At 45.0% G+C, this 24,331-nt stretch overlaps 1 protein-coding gene across 1 annotated transcript in view; it reads left to right on the plus strand.

Annotated features, from left to right (window-relative positions):
* The window catches only part of SHISAL1 (shisa like 1), a 150,371-nt gene extending 131,825 nt beyond the window's left edge, over nt 1-18,546 (plus strand). The window contains exon 5 of the mRNA XM_074872148.1: nt 13,583-18,546. Coding sequence (XP_074728249.1) covers nt 13,583 — 1 coding nt within the window. The 3' untranslated portion in view covers nt 13,584-18,546. The remainder of the gene's footprint in view (nt 1-13,582) is intronic.
* Nucleotides 18,547-24,331: the final 5,785 nt, after the last annotated feature.

The raw sequence follows: 24,331 nt of genomic DNA on the forward strand, positions 1-24,331 counted from the left end.
GTTCCCTCAGCTACTCCTCATACGACTTGTTCTCTAGACCCTTGACCAGCTTCGTTGCATCTCCTTTGGATGTACTTCAGCACCTCGATGTCTTTCTTGTAGAGAGGGGCCCAAAACTGAACCCAGTCATCGAGGGGCGGCCTCACCAGTGCCGAGCACAGGGGGACAACCCCGTCCCTGTCCCTGCTGGCCATGCTATTGCTGACACAAGCCAGGATGCCATTGGCCTTCTTGACCACCTGGGCACACTGCTGGCTCCTGTTTAGCAGCTGTTGACCAACACCCCCGGGTCCTTTCCCACCGGGCACCTTTCCAGCCGCTCTTCCCCAGGCCTGTGGCGGTGCATGGGGTTGCTGTGACCCAAACATCACATTTTCCTAGCATAGCATTCTCGCTGGACTAACAGAGCAGTCAGAAAACACAGGCCAACAGCTGCATATCAAAAACCACACAATGCTTTTCCCAATTGTTTCATCCTCTACCATTAGGGAACACAGGGGACAAACATGTGGCCTTCTTTCCTCCCCCCTCTTCCAATAAACGCCTGATTATGCAGCTGCTGCATAATAGCTGCTGATACCAGTGGGACTGCGCAGTGATTGCATAATCACACCAAAGAATGGAAATCTCTGGGCAAAGTCTCATCTTGGCACCACCTGCCAGATCCTCGTGTCTCACATTCTGTGGGCACAGAAAGCCAGTGGTGGTAGCAGAGCTGAAGGGGTGAGGATTATTTTTGTGTGTAAGTAACCGGCTTCCAATTTTTGATTTGAAAGTGCTGTAAGATCATAGTGGACGCAAGAACATTGACACAGCACAGCAGGATTCGCTGTTACAGTGTGTGCATGCGATAGCTGCTGTTGAATTATTCATTCTGAATTACTAAGGTCTAATATTAAGGTGCACACCTGAAAACTGCAGTCATGGCTGGACAGCTGCAAGAAGCCTAAATGTCATGAAAAAATGAGCCTACAATAGATCCACAATACAAAACATGCATGCACATGCAAACAAATTGAGTAAATAATGAAGAATAATGTAGAACAAACAGAATAACCCACCAGCTGGCAGTCATAATTGTTCAAAACAAAAATTTCCATGCTTCATAAATTATCATTCAAACCAAGCCATACCAAGTGGGATACCTCAGCCTGATGACGCCAAGCAAGCACTGGTTTTCTTTCTCTGCAGCTCAAGAAATGCTGCTCAGCAGGGGTCTTCCGCTGCCATTGATCCACGCACAAAGGTCCTGTTGCAGCCAAAGGACGTTTTACACCCCAGCAGACCAATATCTTGATGCAGCTGGGAGACAATTGGAAAATAATAAACCAGTCACAGTTCCACCACTGGCATCAAAGCATGTTTCTTTGTAAAGCCAGCAATACAGCTCAGATAACCACAAAGGAGAAGCCGTTTCTTGCCTCTTGCACTCTGCTAAAATTGTCCTTGGCCTCTTCTCTCAACACACCTCAACTTCTCCCCTGGCTTTTTACATGGGAAAGGCAGGGAGGGGAAAAGGGAAGAGGCATTTCTGCATAAAACTGCCTTTCTAACATCTCTTCCAGCATGTAGTCCTGTTTCCAGTGATGGTGTTGTGGGTGTTACCCTTCTGCTCTTAACTACAAATAAACAAAAATTATTTAGTGCTTGGATGGTTATGAGCACAGAAACATACACCGAATCTACAACGGGAAGCCAAACAGTAACCAGATTGAACTGCAACAGCTTTACTCCTGGTTTTTTTAATTCTTGATAATTTTGAAAAGGTGTTCCGTGCTCTTTTTTGAAGTATCTTCAGAAATTCATTTTAAAAGAAATAGTTTTAGATTTCATACTGCTAGAAAAGCCACACAAATTCAGTTGAGGGAAAAAAAAAACCCATACACCGAAAGAACAGTTACAGGAAACACGACTGTTTCATCCTACATTGAAATCTAGCTCTCAGCACAGTAATTACCACATATTTTTTCCTGAGCTCTGACTCAGAAGACTAGCCCTCTTAATATTGAAAAGTGAAAGTAATAAGGCTCTTTGGTAAAAGAAATAACTATTTTGAGAAACGCAGTTTTTTCCATATGCCATTAATATGCATTTTATTTTCAGAAATGAAAGAATTTTCCGTATTGTGCGGAGGCAAATAAAAAAGCTGATTTAACTGGGAGTAAATATACAACTTGGGGCTAAACCACAGATTTGGGGATCAAAATTCAAGTGCTGAAACAGATTCCTCCCTCCTAAATAGATGGTTCTGCCGTTGGAGCAAGTCAGCCTCTGGCAAGGCCAAGGGAAGCAGCACACGCTTCTGGTTTCAGCAATCCTGGAGGAGGCAGCAGCTATTACAGATGGGTTTTAGTGCACGGGAGAGAAAAATGGGAACGGGAGAAAGAAAGGGGAGTCACTTAGGAAGTCAAATGAAATGCAGAGGCTCGGGGGGGATGAGGAGCAGTTCCAGTGCGCAGAGGGGCTCACTGCCGACCTTGCTGTTGGGCAGCTGTTTGGTACAGGCGTGGGAACAGGGCACCTTCCTCCTCAGGGCCACTGACCTACCCCTCTGCCCCTGCAGCACCCGACTTGCTACCGGGGGAATGAAAACCCTGGAGTATTTCATAGTGTTGTTAGGAATTGTGGGTGATCCAGCTGGGATCCGGTTCAAGCAGTGTATTAATCCGATCTGCTTTGGAAACCAACTTTGCAGCTTTCTTTCCAATGGAATCTAGAAAAAATGACTCTGCTTCTAACATAAGTCCCCTGAAATCTCTGTGGCTTTCGGTTTTATTGACTTCCATGGGTCTTGAAAGAAGTCAGCACCTTGAATCTCTGCAAATGGTACCAAAACACTCAAATCTAATGTTTGGCTAACCCCTTTCCCCCTTTCAGCATGTTTCAACAGTTCAGTTTCCATGAATGTGTTTGTTCTTGTCCTCTGCTGGACTTCAAGACATGCTAGGCAGCAATTTTAATAGATGGAATTTTGCTGATGCCAAGGTGGCAAAGAGCGCTAGGGCAAGAAGAGATAATAAAAGGAGCGGGATATTCACCTGATGTACGTTGGCCTACTTTTGTTCAGCTCAGTAGCTCATTCTTGAATTTTACAAAGAAACTAAGCTACAGTTATATATAAAATGTGGGAGATTATATACAAAAACTGTGGGCCGGCTAAATAAATGATACACATATACACATGTATACACACATACATAAACACCTGCATGTGCACTGATGTCTCTGTGTGCATACCCACAGAGCTCCTTACATAGGGCCACATTTCTCCTTCACTTACTCTTCTCTACGGCTCAATTAACGTCAAGGCACAACCCACATACCTCATTCTGTGTAATAAAGCTGCGTTTAACCTCAGCTGTGAGTTGCAAAGTGTTACAACACTTAGAATTGACCGTCCGTACAAGTAAAGATGCTCTACGCTGAGTATAGCTTGCGTAAACATCCTTTTAAATGATGTCCTTCATTTATAAATAAATTATTGGTCACTGTATGGCAAGGAATTACAAAAAATTTAAAAGTTGCTGGACTCCATAAAAGAATACGCTCTATAACTGCTCTTCCTTCTGAATCAGTCACTACTGTTGCACCAAAGTTTTGGTGGTTTTGTTTTTAAAACACCCCTAGCAAAGTTTTTGGGTGCATTTGGAGATGGCATAAGCAGGGAATGGCAGTGTCCTAGCAAGCTACATCATAAATCACACGGCGAGTTTTACTGCTCGCTTTTTAAACCAGGCTTTCAATTTGTAGCGGATCTGTTAAATTCAAATTGTCAGCCAGTATGAAAGGAGGCCTTTTTCTCATATCATGTACCTGATTTTAATAGAAGGGCACACTCTTGTAAAGCCTCTTGTACTTTTCATTGTGGTCTCTTGGATCTTAGATGTATGGGTTGACACTGCTGTATAAGAGCTCAGCAAACGGGAAGAATACTTGAGTATCTTGGTATGTCAAAGCCCCTTTGTGGGAAGAGATTTTGAAAGCCAGTAACGTCAGCTTTGGGGAAATTGGGATGAGCTGAAATCAGAGACATTCAGATAATTCAGTCCTTACCGCTGATGTAGAAATATTCAAAGGTTCACAGGTTTTTTTAAAAGCTTTTACAGCAGTACCAAGAGATTTCACTGTGCAAAAAAAATTTTGAGTATCAAGCCCTGCTCCAAAGAGTGCCCATCTGTGACCCTGTCCACAGCAGCATGCAGCATCTCGGGGCGGGGGGGGGGGGGGGGGGGCTACAGTCAGGAGCCGCAGGGATGCACCTTTCCTGCCACTCAGCCAATGGAAGTTTGTGAGAGAGGGGAAAAAAAAATACCTTTGGGACTGTATATTCACATGTAGGGTAAGAAGCTGCTTTTCTTTCCAGAGGTATGTGTGTGTGAGGAAATACCTACAGGCCTTGGTTTTTCCATCAAAATCTTTTAGTATGTTATAGGTCTTAAACACATGAATCTAATCTGCTCATGAATAAACATGGGGGAAGAAGGTTTCTAACCAGAACATGGAGACTATGGAACAGAATCACAGAATCATCTCGGTTGGAAAAGCCCTTGAAGCTCCTCCAGTCCAACCATGAACCTCACACTGACCGTTCTCAACTCCACCAGATCCCTCAGTGCCGGGTCAACCCGACTCTTCAACCCCTCCAGGGATGGGGACTCCCCCCCTGCCCTGGGCAGCCCATTCCAACGCCCAACAACCCCTTCTGCAAAGAAATCCTTCCTAAGAGCCAGTCTGACCCTGCCCTGGCACAGCTTGAGGCCATTCCCTCTTGTCCTGGCGCTGGTTCCTTGGCTCCAGAGACTCATGCCCCCTCTCTGCACCCTCCTTTCAGGCAGTTGTAGAGGGTGATGAGGTCTCCCCCCAGCCTCCTCTTCTCCAGACTAAACCCCCCCAGTTCCCTCAGCCGCTCCCCATCAGACCTGTGCTCCAGAGCAACGTCCACTTAGTGGTACTGGATTGTAAATAGTGCAGAGTTGGATACATTTACATAGAAGACTGTATATTTGCATGTGGCAGTATGAGTCTGAACGTGATGGTAACAGAAATCCATCCTAGCATCACACGTTATTATCATTCAGTTTTTGGGGGCAGTGGGACTGCTCATTCCCTAAGTTAGGCATGGGACTTTTAGACACCTGCACCTGAACCGATTACCCATCAGCTTTTTTGAAGCCAGTAAGGACAAAGGGGAGTCCCTGCAGCATCACTGGCCCTACTTGAGGCCTATCCCATGAGGAGGAGAGTAGCTCTGCAGAGGTGCTTGTTGCTTTCTGTCGACAATAAAGGAGCCTGAGGTGACTCTCTGGAAATGAAGACATCTGACCATTTTGATGTCTACAGTTAGGTACTTACACTTACAGTATCTATGCCATTAAGTTACACATAATCTCCTTTCCAAAGCAACGTGCCTGCCCCAGACCTTAAAGAAGCAGGCAAAAAAAAATACTATCTTGCCTCTAGCAATAGTTCCTCTTGGCTTCTTCATGTCTAAAAAATCTCAAGTCATCTTCCTCTATGACAGGAATGTAATTAAAGCTATGTGGTCATTCCAGTTAGCTGAAAATATGTGAAAATGAGCAGAGTCTCAAGTGGAACAAAAAGTCTTGAGTTCATTACATGATATCCCTATTCAGTTTGGCATCGCGATTCGTTGAGGTCTTGAAAAAAATTGAAGGCAGTTCAAACTATATACATAACAAAACCAGGGGGGTTTTTTTGTGAACCATGAAAATTAATTTGCCTTCAGATGTATCATTTATTTAATGGTTGCCACATATTAGCCTGCAGGAAAATTTGGCAATAATCAGCCACAAGAATTTCAGCCTCAAGTGACACATCTGATTCAGGGACCCTGGTAGTGACTCGAGGGTTTCATAGCAAATTAGTAAGTCCAGCTCACTTTCAGTTTTATTTGTAATTGGCCATCCACACTTCTAAGATGCTTTGGAAGGCCCAGAGTGTTTTGAGCAATTTTTTGAAATAACCTTAAAAGGAGGAAGAAAACATTTCAGGTCATTAAAAATCAGACTGCAATGCTTCCGTGAGGGAAGGCACATGCAGCTTTTCAGTGATCATCTTTCAATTTATGTCCTCAAACCTTCATCTCTTCCTCTATTCAACACTCATAAATCAGAACTTTGAATGCTTCATATTTCCTTTTAAAAAAACCCTCAGAAATTCTCCTGGATGTTTTTACTTTCCAGAACTGTGTTCAGGAGTATGAGCCATTTCAGGAACTATCAAATGAAAAACATTGCTACTAATTGAAAAATACTTGACTTTCAGAAGCATAGGATTACTTCAGAAACCATTATTCACAGTAAGTAATACCTATTTATGTTAGCAACCCTATTGGTTTCACATCACTCTTTTTGTAAGTGAGAATTGTAAAATATGGCCTTTAGTAAAAAATAGAGAAAATTGTATCCTGTGTGGTTTCGTTCCTCTCCCACCCAACCCAGCTGATGGGACAAAAGACGTATTTAATTTGTACATTTATAGATATTCCAGAAACTCTACAGGAAACCCGTTTTCTCTCTTAGCCTTGGTCTGTTGGCCAGGCAGCCATATTAATAACAGAAGTTAAGCCAGCTGCTGTTTTAACACCCGCAGTTCTGGTGGAGGAGGTGGGGAAGGCAAGTCCTCGCCTGCAGCAGCTCTCCAGGCTCACTCCAAGTGCCAAGTCTCCTCCCGCACCCGTCTGTGAGACAGACCTGGGATCTGAGCAGATCCCAAGCTTCACTTGGCAAAAAAGCAGCCAGATCATGGGTAACGAGACCATACGCTGTGCTAAAAACAGCGCTGGTGCAGGGCCCTCCCCTCCATTGCAGGGGAGAGCTGGGAGGCAATTTCTAACTAGTCGCAGTTTGTTTCCCAGCTCTGTGGGTACCGGCTCAGGGCGCTGCCCAAGACACAAGTCTGAACCAGTGGGCCCACCAGTATGAAGCCCAAACATGTGCTATAGCCGAAGTGTTCCTCTGAAAACCATCTTTGAACTCTATATTAGGAACAAGAAGTCACGGAATCAAATTAAAATGTAATTTAAAGAGTCAAACAAAGACCCTGCACTGGTGAGAGTAACCTTATCTCGTGTGTGACTACACCCTAGTGGGGGGCTTGGAGCGTCTTAGTGTTGGGTTCAGATTTAGCTAGGAAAGAAGCAGCAGTAGAGTGTAAATCCTTCCAATTGCTGCATGTCCCTCTGGTATGGAGAGCAGCCCTGCACCTCCCTGACCCACCAACCTTTCCTCTGCGGGACAGCAGCACAACTAAAGGCCTGGCCAGCAGGTACCTGCCAGCTACCTGCAGCAACTTGTCCCGTACAGGTGCCCGAGGCAGCCTAGCCCCTGGGAACACAAGATCTTCCCAAAGTTTCTAAAGCTGCTTTAAAGCCCACGAGCAGTGCTCAGCAGCGATGTGAAATGCAGTTTGGTTTATATCCCCCAGTCCTTACGGGAATTACACAAGCTTAAGCCAGGCTAAAAAAAGAGATGAGATTCCTAAGAAGTGGAGCGAGCAACTTAAAAGCCAGATTTACCAACACTCGTAACAAATAATTAAAATGGAAATTTCTTTAAAATTGCACTCCATCATTTGTGTCCTTGACTTTTTCTAGTAACCCTTTCTCAAGCATTGTAAACAGAGTGTATTGCTACAATTCTCCGTTGTCTAGGACAGCTGACAGCATTCACTTTTGTAACATATTAAGCCTTTATATGATAATTAGCTTCCGTAACAGTGCTGCTCTGAAGGCACAATGGAAGTAAGCACATGCCTCTTTCCCACCTATATTTTGCAGGTGTAAGGGAGGAGAACAGTGATGGGCGACATGCAGCCCCATTTCCAGTGGCTGGTAGGTAGGGCCTATTCCACCTGCACGTTTGAGTTGGTCCCATTATGCCTGACTTGGTCCTAACCCAGTACGCCCTTGTCCTGCAGCGCTAACGCATGGCAAATACATTGCTGTAAGCACAACCCAAAGGAAACTCATATAATCCAGATGGTTTCTTCCCACCTGCAAAGCAACAATATGAGCAGACAGCATCTCTCACGTGATCGTGGCTTTCCCAGCATCAGTTACAGAAATTACAGAAAGCAGGCTTTCTGGTGCTGCAGTAGGACTTGGTATAATCTGTAACCCCCACGCAGCAAATGCTTTCTCTCCTGATAGCCTTGTGTGTGTTGAAGTACACAGCACATCCCAGCACTGCTGGGGACATGTTGCAGAAGACTTGTCAGTAGGCCTTGTCCTTTTGGAAGACACCACCTAAATGCATGTTCTTCCACTCCTTGCTGCAACCAACCTATCTTTTGCCTGATGCTCTTAAATAAGGATGGTGATTCACAAGCTGTGATAGCAAAGGGGTAGGTTATGTTGTCCAGAAGAGCAGCAGGGCAGAGAAATCCTGCTGAGAAAGTCTCCTCTGGAACCGACGGGGAACTGCTTCATCTCCTGAGCACTCTGGTGCTACAGCCCAGATCCACGACTCACACGAGTTGTGGTTCACAGCTCAGCAGCTGTGCTTAATCCAGAGCACGTAATAACCTTTCTAGTTGCCATTCACACCCGCACTGGATAAGTTACGGACCGCCAGCTTGATACAGTTGGTACCTGCCCTCAAGTAGGAGCCCCTCCAAAGCGTCCCCATGGAATATGATCAAGATTTTACAAGCCCATCTGTCCCGGGCCTCCCTGGGGCTTACAGGCCCGTTATGAAGTCCCACAGTGTTTCTTAACAACTGACAGATAGAAGCGTCCCAGACATTTCTGACTTCTTAGCAAAGGGAGTCTCTCAGCTGGCCCATTTACGCATCCCCCAACCACCAAGAGCATACCTACCAGGGCAGAAGCTTCTGGTTTCATTCTCAACACATCCCAGGTATTTCCGTTGTCTTTTCTTAGGTCTGCAGGTAAGGGCTTGCTTAACTGATGAATCTGGCATGTGTTGCACATTTATTCTGTTTAAGCCCTAGCACCTTCCTAAGGCATTAGCCCTCAAACACATCTTGACATTTCTCTCCACCTTTGCAGAATTGTCCGCTATGGTAGAAGGAACAGTTGAAAGCTCAGAGTCTGTTTTTCAAGTTGAAAATTCCCAGTGCCTGGGTTTTGTTTTAAACTCTTAAGCACTACCTGTCTATCTTCCCTGATCCAGCTGTTATTTTAGAAAAATTAGTGATGGCTACCAGTGATGGTGGCCATTTTAGATAACGGCTGTGACAAAATTGATTTGCCACCCTTTAAGGCAGTCCTCTCATCTGACCTCATGCAGGTGCCACGGTGCATTTCCCAGCTAGACCAGAGGAAAATTTGTACTAGTCAAAGGTGATGTAACCCAGTAAATGATCAGTCAGCCTGTGGATGAAAATAGGGGCCAAACCACCAATCCTGTATGGCAAGGTGGCAACATCCAATGTCGCTGCTTAATGTTGAAGTGTTCCCAGTCAATTCAAAACACCGAAACATTTGACCTCTTCAAGACTGAGCCAACCTGAAGCAAATTTTAGTTGCTGTTGAACTTTCCTCTACATCGGAAAAACCTGAATCCTTCAGCTGTTTTGCTGTTCTCCCAAATTAAAAGATGACGAGCCCCACCTAAAAAGTCTTGAGAGTTTCTGCTTTCTTTCATGCAAACAAGAGAGTCAAATTGAGATTGCCCTGGCAGCATTCATTCTGGCATTTCATAACTTTTAAGAATTAGTAACCCGAGCAGCCTTTCAGCATACATTTTATATATAATGTTATATGCTATGTATAATACAGTGTACAGATGCCAAGCTATGGAAATTATTTCCCTGCTCTTTGGCAGACTCCACAGGCAGAGGGATTAGATTATGTTCTATTTCTTTCTGGTTTGTAATATATTTAGACAAGTGAATAGCTTTTCACTTAGTGCTTGTCCTGCAATTCATTTCTCATATCCTTCCTTTCAATCTTGTGGGGCTTTTTTCAAAATCTAGTGCATTGTGCTTTGTCCTCCTTTGTCCTTCCATTTATGGGGAAGGAGGACATTCCTATTGCCTATAATAATCAGTGTATCCGCCATGGGCTTCTTATTGCAGAAAGCTGTTTGTTAGCCTGGTATCCAAGCTCTTCCTATGAACAGAGAGAGTGAAAGCTTCTCCTCCCCTCCCAGCATGACCAGATTTGAAGGCATTGCACCAGAACCTCAACAGACGTAGATCAGTGCAGGTCTGCTTAGATCAGTGTAATAACAATTTTATGCCAGAACGAGATCTGGACATTTGCGGAGACCATTTGCTTTGTTATCTGGGGTCTGAAGGGGCTGTGGTGACTGATGGAGCTTTTATGTGAACACCAACTTAGCAAGAGGCCCTGGAACGGTGAATGCGGCAACTGTTTACTTCATTTGTCAGAAAATGACAAAAGTCCCTGAAAAAAACTTGTCTCCAGAGGCTCTGAATCATTCCTTCATTATTAATGGATGTCATTTTTTCCAGTGGAACTAAGCCACCATGCAAAGTCATTGCTGCGGAAGAGGAGGCGATCTTTTAGTTAGCTACTTCCTTGCCGGGCAACGGAAATCGATGCAGCTTGACTGGGTGCTGTTCACTGAGCCATCGGGTAGAGCAGCCATGGCAATCTGGGGGGGCTACACAATGACAGGGACCTTTGCTAGTGAGTAGGAGCAACCTGAGCCACCTCCAGAGCACACGCTTCAGCTCTAAATACATTAAAATCCTGCAGAAGTGACCAGAAGTGACAAATACAGGGTTTCTGTTGCCAAACACGCTGTGTTGGGAGGCTGGGATATAATATACTCTGGCCAACAGCAGAGGGAAATTAGTGCTCGTCTTTCTTAGGAAAATGCAAGTATTTTCAGTGATCCCACTACTGCAGGACGATCTGAAGCAGCACCTCTCAGCTTCGCTTGTCCAGGCGTCCATCAGCCAACCACAACCGCTCCTGGCTAGAGGAAGGGAACCTTTGAGCTTGGCATCTGTCCTGTCAGGCTTCAGTTTCAGGCAGAAGCTGTTGATTCAGCACCCGGCTCAGGCAGGAGCTCGGAAGACGCAGGGTGAGTACTTCATACCTGGTGTATGGCTTTCCGAGCTGAGTGTGCTCTGCATGTTCGCATCCTCCCCCTCAGCTTTACACGCACAGAGGGGGACTGACAGAACTCGCAGTAGTGATATTTTACCTTCTGTGCTACATACAAATGTTAATAAACTTTCCTATGGTCTTTGGATCCAGGAACTCTCATTTCATACCATCTTGGTGACACTCTTGATTTTACATTAACCTTGGAAGAAGGGTCTGGCCAGGAGCAACTTTGGGACTCTGCGGTACAGGAAAAGAGTAACTGTCTGATGGGTCTGACACATTTAAAGTTGCATTCTGTCCTGCTCTACCTGCTCCACCTCTAAACATTTCTTTAAAAACAATCAAGTCAAACAATCTAGTGGTTCAAATTATGCAGATTGTAGATTAGTAAAGCGTTTCATCTGAGCTAAAGCACACCTAGCACTCTACAGAAGAGTGAAAAGAAACAGCTGAAGGTTCTGTGAATGATGTAGGTGGCTCCAAGCCGTGATATCTGCTCACGCTCTTCAGTTTCTCTCTCCCCAGGTATTTTTTAAATTAAGTCTCGGGAGACTCTTCTAGATACAACTTGTTTTAAACTTCATCTGCCTGCAGACCTCACAAGAGGCAGGTCTGCATGTTTTGTTAGTATTCATTTCTACCAACGTCAAAAAAGGACAGTGACAGAACGAAACAATGCAAAGTATTTTTTGTATTGCTGACATGAATAAGGTTGTCTAGGCTATTCGATTATCAGAAAGCAGTTAACTGTCAAACCTTGACGTAGGTTTCGTTTGGTTGAGGTTTGGGTGAAGGCTTAAATCCTTAGAGTTATGAGAAAATGGCATGTTTCTGCTCAAAAGTCCTTCATGGGTAACAGTACTGTGAGAAATGCCTAAATCTAACTGAAGGTAATCCAGTGTACTGGAGCTCAGGTGGCTGCCTACCCGACCTTGCCCTTCTGAGCAGATTCACTGCTGCCATTCCAATGGAGTTATGCTGACGCGAAAGTTGAGACTCAAGCCTCGTGTTCTGAATAGATTTGATGGGTAGAACACCAGATAACCTCAAACATGCTGATTCCCACAGATATTCTGCTGTCTGAACCAGATGTTTCTTTATATTTTATACATTAATGGAATGCAATATGTATATGTAGCACGTAGACTTGGGAATACCCAATATGCAAAGAACTCTGGTGGGAGAAGTTAATTAAGTATTGTTGCTACTAGGATACCAAACTGTGCCTCCAACAGCTTGTATTTGTACCGTTATGCTTGCCTGCTTGAGCACACAGATGCATTGCTTTAATTTATTATTATGATTAGTAATCTTGGCCTACCTCAAAACTTTCCCTGGTTGGGCTTTCAGCCAGTTTACCTCCACGCAGCCATAGTTCATGTACAGACGGATCACGCAGCCACTTATGCGCACACCCTGCACCGGGTGAAGATGGGCAGATTTAAAGCATTTACGTCCAGGAGGCACTGCAAGCAAAAAAGGATGAATCCTCACATTTCTGTGAGGAAGGCAGATGCATATAATACTTACTCATTTACATACGTGGAAATAGAAGTGCATTTTCTCACCGTACGAAAGGAATAGGGGTTAGAGCGAGCAGCCTGTGCTTAGCCTGATGCATACCTGGTAATGGGAGCAATAGGAAGGCTCCATGTCGTTTGATAAAGGCACTCACAGTATGGTCACAGGCACGCTTTGCTCATGTAAACAGCTCCAGTGAGATTGTCCACGGAAATAAAATTTATTTCAAAGTAAATTTGCGGTTGCAGAAGGAAGGCCTCTGCACTTTGTACTTTCAGAGTAGACTACAAGCGGTAGAAATTAAGAGTTTAGCAGTTCTTTGCATTTCCTCTTTCACCTTTTCAGGCAAGTATTTGATCTTTTAATCTCACAGGTAGTAGACAACACAACAATGTGCAGTGGGTACACTGGCATACCTACAGAAAGAGCAATTTGGGGTGAAATCTGGTTTTTATCGTGTAGCATACAGCCTCGCTGGCTCCAGCAGCCAAGGCTCCAGGACCTGCAGGAGAGCATCCCATCTCCCTGCCTGCTAAACTCCCTCTCAGTGCTCACCCAGGGGTTGGCCTGGCACATCAGCAGCAGCTCAGGTATTCACCCAGACCCAGGAGCTAGACAGCACTCCATGTTCCCCCAGGTTACAGGTAAGAATAAGCAACTTGCACACCTACTGTGGGATTAATATTTTGCAGAACCAGAACCAGTTTAATATAAACAGGGAGAAACAAGGTTAGCCCCCCACTCTGACTATACAGAGAAAAAGAGAAGGAGGATGCAACCATCCGTATCACACGAGCTTACACTGGGCCAAGTAGAGCTAATGAGGGAAGGTAGAGGCCTCCTAAGACCGACCTTTCTCACCTTTTCCTTCCTCTTTCTTGCCTCCCTAAATTAAATCCACAACTGAGAAAACTACAGGTTTTTCTTTACAGGAAATCCTTTGATGTTGTGTGCTCATGAAAAATTATGGGAACATTTGTGGTTTATGTCTTCCAGAAAATTATATTGATGTGCCTCAAGATGGGAGAGGTAAGATCAGACTTCAAGGAGCAGCTTTCAAGAAAATCAACTAAATGACAAGAGTTGAAAAAAAGATGGATAAGCAGGAGAGAGAAAGACTAAAAGAGGGAGATTGAGCAAGTCACCTGAAGAGAAACACCGTTCAGACAACTTCTACAGGCAAATGATATAGAAGGAGTCTCCAGAAGAAAGTAGTCTGTAAGCAATATTTTAATTCTAGGCAGACAATATTATCTCTGAAAGGAAGCATCATATTTGAGGAAATGCTCAATAGGAAGAAAATTAAGTTGCTCTGGCAAAACCACACAAAGGTGGAAAAAGATCACAACACAAACCTTTGGTAGATAACATTTCTTTGCCTCCCCATCTGTCTATTGCCATTTGAGCCTAATCTAAGTGTCAGAATACTGAATGTGAGTTTTTCCAAAGTTCTCTGGTGAATATTTTGTCACGATAGGGTAGGTGCTGGCAATCTCCATCACTGTTAACCATTATTGTCACATGCATTACAAGGTAAGTGAAAGCCTTTCATTGAGTCACACTGCAGGGTAGCAATTGTTTCAACCTTAATACGCATGTTAAGGTCATTGGCAATGCTAAGACCTCAAACCTCTGAGCACATCTTGGCTCCAGCTTCACACCCCCTCCTGAAGAGGGGTGCTTATTAAGAAGCAACGCAGACACCCCATTCCACCCCCATCCTCCTCGAAGCTGAAAGAGAAACAGAAGAAAATCAACAAACTATATATTTTAAAAGCAATAATACCATTGTCCCTCTGCTTTACAAGGCAATAATCCAATTCCTTCAGCCACCAACTGGCTTCGGAGTTTACCCCTCACAAATCTAAGAATTCATTTGTAAGCCAGAAGGGCAGCGATGCTACCACAGAAGTATGTGGAGTACTTGGTCTCTAGGATGCAGGAGCTTGACTTGACTTTCCATAGGACAGGTTTATTTTTAAATCATATACTATCAATTCCATGAGCAAATCATGTGAAATTCAGTTATTTAAGATCTATACACAGAGAACCTGGCAAGGACAACCCAACAGAGGAGTTCACCTAGAAATTATAACACAAAGCCATGATAATGCCAAATTGATCCTTCATTATTTTGTCCTGCAGATCTGAGTATCTTTAAAATAACCATATATTTTACTGTACAACCAACATGAGGAACACCTTGTCAGTGAACAATCAAGTTTCCCTTTTGTACCTCTTTGATTTGAGTGAATTTTAGTCTTCTGTTGAACTCACAGGGGACAGACTACTCAGTGATTTGAGCTAATTCACAGCTACCAGAGTGCACGATGGTATATGACGAAAGCCACGCAGGAATAAATAGTGCTGGGGACACAGCAAGGCTGGATACCACAGGAGTGCCCAGTCTTCAGGGAAGGCCCAATGTGGGGAGGATACCAATATGAGCCTGTGTCGTGGTTTAAGCCCAGAGGGCAACTGAGCACCGCACAGCTGCTCGCTTACTCCTCCCCCCTGGTGGGATGGGGAAAATATAACAAAAGGCTCAAGGATCAAAACAAGGACAGGGAGGGATGACTTGGCCATTATGGTCATGGGCAAAAGACAGACTCGTTAGGGGAAGAAAAAGAACATCAGTTTAATTTGAGCACTACCACCACTGAATTTTCCAATCAGATCAGAGTAGGATAGTGAGAAATACAACCACATCTTTAAAGAAAAACCTTTTCCCCCACCCCTCCCTTTCTTCCCAGGCTCAGCTTTGCTTCCAATTTCTCTACCTCCTCCCAACAGTGGCACAGTGGGGCAGGGGATGGGGGTTGTGGCCAGTTTATCACCCATTGTCTCTGCTGCTCCTTCCTCCTCAGGGGGAGGACTCCTCACACTCCTCCCCTGACCCAGCGTGGGTCCCTCCCACGGCAGACAGTCCTCCATGAACTTCTCTGATGTTTCCTGGGCTGCAGCTCTTCATGAACTGCTCCAGTGTGGGTCCCTGCCACGGGCTGCAGCCCTTCAGGCACAGACTGCCCTAGCACGGGCTGCCCTCAGAGTCCTCCTGGCCTTCTCCAGGCACATCCCCCTGCTCCAGTGTGGGGCCCTCCCCTGGCTGCAGGTGACATCTGCTCCCCCGATGCCCTCCACGGGCGCAGGGCACAGCTGCCCTCTCCCCACGGGCTGAGGGGGGTCCCTGCCCCGCCACATCTCCCCCCATTCCTCCTCCTTTCTTCCACTGACCTCGGTGTTTGCAGAGGTGTCTCCCTCACAACTCCTCCTCCCAGGTTCTCCTTCTTAAACATCTTATCACAGAGGCACAACCACCATCACTAACTGGCTCAGCCTTGGCCAGAGGTGGGGCTGACTTGGAGCCCGGGGAGCTTTGAGAAGCTTCTCACAGGAGCCACCCCTGCAGCCCCTCTACCACTACCAACCCCCTACACACACATATGCCCCTTTTCTTTGCAAACTGACTAGTACAAAATGCTGAGTATCACTGAGTGAGACAACAGCTAATAGAGAACTCAAATGCCACAGGTGCGAGTGCCCCCCTGCAGGCGTTAAGACTCCATCCTGTCCTAGGTAAGCTTAAGGCCTGGCCCATTCTTGCTCCACAGAAGCTCCTGTGTCCACATCTCTGTGTGCAGCTCAGCTTGCAGAGCTGTAACGGAGCTGCCACAGTGCAGCTGGGGTGTTTTACATTGTGAGAAATGTAGCGCTTCAAATAAAACAGAGGCAGTATTTTTTAAACCTTGATTCAGACTAAACCTAAGAGATTCTAGTTTTCTAAAAAGAATATGTAATCAGAGCATTGCAGAACGGTTCAAAGCACTTCAGCTGGGAACAGAAAGGGCCCCCAGCAAGGACATGCTGTAAGTAGTTCAGAGGTACTGGCAGACAGTCCAAACTGCTCTCCTTGATGATGAGAGCTTCGGCAGGGAAAGGCGACCCTGTGAGGTGTAAGGCAGTGCTGTTAGTGCCAACGTGCAGCAAAAGCAGAGGAAACCAAGTAGCTGGAAGCAACATCATCCCCGCCTCTGCCAACATCATGTTTTCTCCACACTCCCACACTGGCTCCGAGACCCATAACCCTGCAGACACCCAGCGCCGTACGTACCGACAGTAATCAGTCTTACCCTGGCGCTTGCAGGAACTGCTCCTTTTACCTTCTACCAGCACCTACTTTCATTGTGAGGTGATGACCGCCACAGAGAGCTTTGTAAAAAGCTTATGTTCATGAAGGAATTTGTATTAGATACTGGTTTGTGTGACTTACTGTATTTTGTAAGGGTTTTTTTCCCTTTGGGAATTGTGCGTTATTAATGAGCAGTTTTATGCTTTACTTCTAGTACATGTATACCTTGTAATTGATGTGCTTTTTGTTTGTTTGTTTGTTCTCTTTTATTCTCTCTACAGAGCCAGTTAATATAAGGTAGATACTCTCTGGCTGAAATTCTGATTTTTGCCTACCAATTAATTTATGGATAAATCCATGTCGTAGCTAATGAACAATCGTTTATCGGTTGTGTTCTAATCATCTGATAGCCTCTCTAATTTAGCAGAATAGAAGATCCTGAATAAGACTAATGCTTGCTGGGCCTTAAACTGAAGGGAAATAGTGCACCACACGTGTTTCCCTACCACCATCACTATCGGCCCTTCTCCCTTAGCATTTGGGACATTGTAGAAGAGCACTGGCTAGACAAACAGTCACCTGAACATCTCAGCCATCTGTGTAGCTGTGCTCTGATACCCCTCTGCATTTATCTGATCGAAATTACAGTGAGCCAGATAAACTGCAATTAGTTCTTCAATTATTGCTGCAGAAAGAGACTGGTTCAAACACAATCTTTCTCTAAAAGAAAAGACTTGGACTAAAATAGGTATATTTTCCTCTGTGTCCATCCTGCTATGGTTGGAAAAACAAAGGATCTAAAATTAACATTTACAGAAGTGTATAATTCCACTATACACCCTATTTACCAATGGCAGCTGTCTGTCTCAGTGGCTATTAATGACCTTCGTGCTCCAGAAGCCTCCTTCCTTGTCCAACTCATTTTCTCTCTTCAGTTTTACCGAGAACTGAGTGTCCAACTTCTTAATAATTGCTGTGTATAACATAGGACATAAAAAGATAAGTTATAAAGCTTGTGCAGGACTTGGTGTTGTAATTAACCATCTTTCGTGCCTGGTTATCGATCTTACAAAAACACAGAGTGAAAACAATCCGGCCTCTTAATGTCTACTTCAGCATATTGTAGCAGCTATTTTAGATAACTGTTTTTAATAGTTTTATTATGGCTGTAATTTCTGTATGAGGACTGTCCACTTGAAGAAGCGATGAAGTAACATGTCGAAGTGATTTATTTTTTTTTAATGTCAGTTCTATTTCGCCACCAGTGATGGTGTATGAAATGTAAAGCAACAAAAACAAAACCTCACCCACTCACCAGGAAGAAATATCTTTTCTCAACCTCGAGAATTCTCTTGTATAAGACAGGCATTTCCTCTAGTCCGCCTTTTTACATAAATAGTAAATCACTAAGAAGATAATATATACAGTACAATAGTCTATTTCAATAGTCAGCAGTCAAACTTTAGGCTAATTAAGCTAACTAGAAATTCTAGGGTTGCAGTGATTTCTCACTCTTTATTAATATGTTGACAATAATACTGTTTACATAACACTCGGTGTTTGAAATCAATACGTGCCAGTGTTCAGTGATTTGCTAATCTAGTTTTTGATCTAATCCTGTCCTATTTTTTGCAGCATTCTCTAACTTCATATTATGAATCATGTTGTCTTTCTAAAGTGATTGCCAAGTAAACCAAAAACGTGTTTTACACTGCTATTGCACTGCTCTTGTCTTTATATACGGTAGTTTTTATAAAGATGTCCTTAGGTTTTAATAAATGAGTGTAACGTAAACTAATCTCTGTAATAAAACTTGCTTTAGTGTTTCAAAGGCTGTCTGGAATAGCTGTAGAGATTTGAGTTTCCACTTTTTCCAGTAGCTTCAAACTTCATGGCTTCTTTTCCATCTGCAGAGAAATCCCCAGATACCAATACTCTGGAGTTTATACAAGTGGTTTATAGAAGGGGAAATGAAGAGAGTGTATTTACTGCAAAGAATGATGCTTGGATTTGGAGGGGGGGAAAAAAGGCCCCCAAAAACCCAAACCACACCCCAGAAAAAAAAAGCTAAGGCCATTGCATAAATAAATGTATTGCTCATTTAGTCTGCATCCCATTTCCAGCAATTGCTAATACCAGATACTTGTGAGGAAAGCCAGGCCGAAGGATTTGGACAGTTTTTCCAGAAAGGTTTTGACTTTCTAAACATACTGTGCTCTCTCAGGTCCCTTTGTCACCCAGCGTTTAGGAGGGATCATTGCCAGTGTTCCAAAAATACTAAGCATGCTGAGCTGAGATTTCAGCTTTCAGACTAGTAAAAGGGAACATTTTTGACAACTGGATTAAACAAGCACACACCAAAAAAAAAAACCAACCCAAAAAAAAACCCCAACCAAAAAGCAAGTGCAATTTTCTGTTGGTAGCTTTGCTTATACACTTCTCCTCCACCCACCCACTCCTCAAGAAGATTTCAATAATACACACGGGGAGTCTCCATCCTAACACAGCGCACGGCCAGGAGGGAGCGTCCTGGGGGGCTTCTTGCCTCTCGGTCCAGGTTGCTCCCCTAGACAGAAGCAGTTCTTGCTCTTCTCTGTCCCGTGGCTCCCAAACATAAATTTTCCTCAGCTGTTGTCTCCGCCCTCCTTGGGTCATCCTGAACCTTTGATGTCCAAGTGAAACTCGGGCATTTACAAACACAGGATGTACCTTTTCACAGTAGAAATTACGCTTTGGGTATCGGAACGCTAGCCCCAGACTAGAGACTGTGCTGCAGGAATACACCTAAACAGCCAAAACCACAGGAATTTTCAAACTAAATTAAAAAAAAAAAAAAGAGAAATCCTTTGTAATGTTGGTTATTTCATGTAACATAGTTCATTCCTGCAGCTTCTGTAACTATGCACATCAGCGCAAAAATGAAAAAGGATTGTTTTCGTTACAGCAACACTTCAATAATTCTTAGGGTTTTTGCAACTGTAAGAGACCACAATTACATCCCACTGTGCTAAGGCTTACGCAGACGTATTGCAGAAAGAAAGAGAGGACAAAAGACAGTATTAAAAACACATAAATATGTAAAAATACAAATAACCACAACCCACTCCCCTTCTCAAACTGCACTTGCAATCATGAAAACAGCTAAATTTACAAGACAAATGATAAAAGAAACGGTAAATTGACGTACTGGGTGTGTTATGGCTCCCTTACCAAGTTTCAACAGTTTTTACTGAGGGCTTCTAGTAACTGAGTAAGAATTATATTCAACATATTATGCTCAGCAGGAACATCTTTTATATACCAAGTGAGCAAATTAAATATCCCTGGAATTTCCATAGAAGATGGAAAAATGCTGATAATGACTTACAGCCTGCCATTACCGAGCCATTATCACCAAATCGTAAACAAACAGGAGCATCACAGCCAGTACCATTAAATTGTTTGTCCTTACTGGAAAGCAGAGAGGGTGCTGATCTGCTTATTCACACCTACAGAAGGACAAGGAGAGAAAAGGTGTCTTGGTTTTGATATTTACTTCCAACAGCAAGACCCTGTCCCTCTCGCACAAGTTATTCTCAAAAGTTAATTTGAGCAGAAAATGGAAACGGGGGGCGGGGGGGGGACACGGACCATACTGATGTATTAGGTATGTGTGGGCATTCATGTCTGAGCGTATAATGGCTTGAATTTCCCAATCAGAATTTTAACTTTTCTTCAAACAGCTGAACTGTATAGAGCCTTATATCTTCTCAAATTTTAGTTCATCATTTCATCAAGTGCAATTCCACCACTGGTGTTTATTTGTGAGGATAACGAGGAATCAGTAGGACTTGAGAGTCATCTAGAGAGAGGGAAACTCTTCCGCCTCTCTTCACTAGACTTTCATCAGCTAGCCTTTGCACTTTCCTTTTTTATACTTTTCCAACAAAATACAAAGTGGAAACAAAGCATCCTGCCTGTGTTTCCCTGCTGCAGCCCCCAGGATAAATCCTCCCTGAAGCACAGGCTCTCCCTGCTTCCCTCTGGGAGCACCGGCCGCGCTTCCCCAGTGCCTTGTGCTCATCAGAACTAAAGCAGCGCTCTCTGATGTGAGCTCTGTGCCTGCATACTTACCTCCGCTGTTGTGCAAGCCTGCTTTAGTTCCTTTCCTTCTTTTTGTTTCCTTTTTTGAAGCTAGGGAATATTAACGCAGCATTTCTCAAGCATCTCTCAGCCTCTCTCTCACCTGCAGTGCTGTCCCACTGGAATTAGCTACTCGTCTCACTGCTGAGCCTTTCACAGACCAAAGCAACCCGCGCATAAGGCAGGGCAGACTTAAAACGAAGAGGCTGCCTGCGTCAGGAAAGTTTTTGAGGGGAGCTGCTGGGAGTCTCAGGCCACGTTCTGGCCCTCAAAGAGTCACAGCGCTTGAACGGGAAGAGCTGCTCTGTCCTGTGAGAACTACCAGTGACAACTGGGCTTAAATCCTTGGCTTTGACAAGAAAGAAAAAAGCCTGATCTAGGTAATGTTCAGGAATACTCTCCTATTTGGCCAGCTAAGCTCCAGTTTTAATTTAAGGCATTCTCCCAATTAACATTTTTTTTAATTAATTTTGATTTTAACTGCCTTATAGTTACTCCTGAAAAATGCCTTTTCTTCCTGTAGGACCACTGAAAACAATTCCAATTTTAGAAGCATCTAAAAAGCTTTGTTTCATTTGGCCTTGAATTTTTTGCCCCCCAGCATAGTATCTACCAGCTCCTTTCTCCAGGATTTGCTGTCCAGGGAATCAAGTGTATTAGATCATTGATAACTAGTATTACACAGTATCAAGCTTCACTGCAAAGCCGCCTTTCTCTAGTATGCCTGGATTTTGTTAGAAGATTTTACGTTGGAAAATGCTGCTGGGGTAGGTGGTAGCCCAGCTGGAATTACCACCTTCGGTGAGTAAGTGATAGCTGGGATTTGCTGTATAAACTCCATTATCATTTCAACCACACAGTACTCTTCTCTTTCCTGGAATGAACACGTTCTGAGCAGCCACCAGAAAAAGTCAACTGGGAATTTATCTAGCAAGCAGAGGCAGCATCCCTGTGCTATACCTGCTATTATTATGCAGATAGAGGAGCTCAAAAACATTCCACAACCTTTCCCTTTTCTCTTTGCCACATGGATGTTTGTTAAAGCAACTTATCTCTAGCTAATAAAAAAAATTAAAAGCCCCAAACTCCAGGAAAAGAAATCATGGAATAGTGTGAGTCTCACAGCTTCTATGTTTTGTTAGACTACCCATACAAATACCACGTGAATAAAAAGCACTGCTTAAGCCCACAGTCAAATTTTTATTGAGTTCCTGGGCTGCGGGCGAGCGGCACGGGAGGTGGCCTCTGTTGTTGGTGCTGTGCAGTCAGCACTCCTCCATTCCACAGCTTTTTCCACCACTGTCCACATACAACAAGCCACCACTCTAACCACAGCAGGCAGAGCTTTCACACCCCTTCAGGCGTTCCCACGCTCCCCAAGACCCAGCCATGCCCCCTGGCACTCAGCAAGAAAAGGCCCAGCTGCAGGGACCCACCCGCTTCACCTTCTAAAACATTGTCATCCCCCCCCCACTCTGCACACAACTGCTGTTCTTTTCAGCCAAGGCATCAGCAGCTGATGGCTTCGGCTGGGGGCCTGATCCTTTTTCTCAGGTACTTCAGCCTCACAGCAACAGAAGGGCTACCACAGACATTCAGAAGTGCCCGAAACTGGAACTGATTCAGGACTGAAATAAAATATTAATCTTTGGACTACTTGAACTTTGAACTCCTTCTCCCATTTCCCAATGCTCAGACAACAGGAAATCAGGCCATGCTGTTATAGGGGAGAATCACCAATATTAAGAAATCTCCTTACTTACACTTCTCTGCACTAAAGCTTCCAGCATCCTTTTTCAGAGACACGCATTCCTTTTTGGCAGGAATGGACAAATTGGGCAAATTCAGTTTTCCTTTTCCCTTCTCCGCCCTGACAGTTAAATAAAGGATATTCTGGCAGAACCATGGTCTTCCCTCACCATGCCCCTTTTTCCCTGCAATCCTGGCAGCCCCACATTTGTAGCCACCAGAGGTTCAGCCCTCCAAGATGAGATCCCACCGCAGGGCCCCGCGTGCTCTGGACCAAGCCTTGTTCCCAAAAGAGACTCTGTCAGAGCTGTGATGAACTCCTGCAGCCCGCTGCTAGGGGCAGGTTCCTACTCTGCTTGTGGCCACTTCCCGAGGTTTGATCCAGGGTCCCTTGTGCTGCCCTTCCCCTCCAGGGCCCCTCGTGAGACACTGCCGCTGCCTTTGCCGCGTCTCCCCTTGTCGCAGGTGTGGTTTTCCAGCCCCACCACAGAATCCCAGAATCATCTCGGTTGGAAAAGCCCTTGAAGCTCCTCCAGTCCAACCATTAACCTCACACTGACCATTCTCAACTCCACCAGATCCCTCAGCGATGGGTCAACCCGACTCTTCAACCCCTCCAGGGATGGGGACTCCCCCCCTGCCCTGGGCAGCCCATTCCAACGCCCAACAACCCCTTCTGCAAAGAAATACTTCCTAAGAGCCAGTCTGACCCTGCCCTGGTGCAGCTTGAGGCCATTCCCTCTTGTCCTGCCGCTGGTTCCTTGGCTCCAGAGACTCATCCCCCCTCTCTGCACCCTCCTTTCAGGGAGTTGTAGAGGGCCATGAGGTCTCCCCTCAGCCTCCTCTTCTCCAGACTAAACCCCCCCAGTTCCCTCAGCCGCTCCCCATCAGACCTGTGCTCCAGACCCTGCACCAGCTCCGTTGCCCTTCTCTGGACACGCTCGAGTCATTACATGGCTCCCGTTCCTCTCTCCATCACCAGGCAGCAACAAGGTGTTTCCCTCCTTTATCCTGTGAGCCAGAAACATCTGTGTGTACTAGGGGAAGGAAGAGTTGTTAAAACCCAAAACACTTTTAAGTGTGTGCTTTGCGTTTGCAACTTAAAACCACACTCTGCTGTCCCGCTGGTACCCAGCTTGCACCTCAGGGTCGGGCTTTGGCTTTTCTGCTGCCCAGGCTCTGCTGAGATGAATTGAGCAGACAAACCTCGGTGAGCTGGCAACCGGCAAATAAACTTTGGAGCAGAGCAGGGCAAAAATAGCGGAGTCTGAGGGCAGGCCAAGCTGCATGCCTGCTAACTGCGAGCTGAGACCCCTCTCAGCCAGAGGGAACCCAAACTCCTCGGCAGCACGGCTCTTTGCATGTATCCAAGTAGCAGCTGCATTCCTCAGCCAGGCTCCCTTCCCACCGCAAAGTCAAACATCCAGAGGCTGCCTCAGATCAAAAGAAGTAGCCACTCACCCCGTACGTGCGAGCACACACCAAAGATGTGTCTGGAAGCACGAAGAGACACCTGGCCCAAACCCAGAAAGTTTCAGCCTGCTTGGCTGAGGTCTGCTGGCCTTTGGCTCGCCTGCACTGTGCCACCTCCCAGCTTGAGCCCTCAGCTCAGCCGCCCTGTTCAAGCCTGTGTAAGTTATAGCACGAATTCCTCCAGAATTACAATAAGAAAATGAGCGTTACGCATGGCTACTCACTGAAATACACGTAGAAAATGTTAAAACTCATGGGAAAATATAAAATTG

Source organism: Strix uralensis, chromosome 5 (genome assembly GCF_047716275.1).
Source record: "Strix uralensis isolate ZFMK-TIS-50842 chromosome 5, bStrUra1, whole genome shotgun sequence".
Taxonomy (NCBI): domain Eukaryota; kingdom Metazoa; phylum Chordata; class Aves; order Strigiformes; family Strigidae; genus Strix; species Strix uralensis.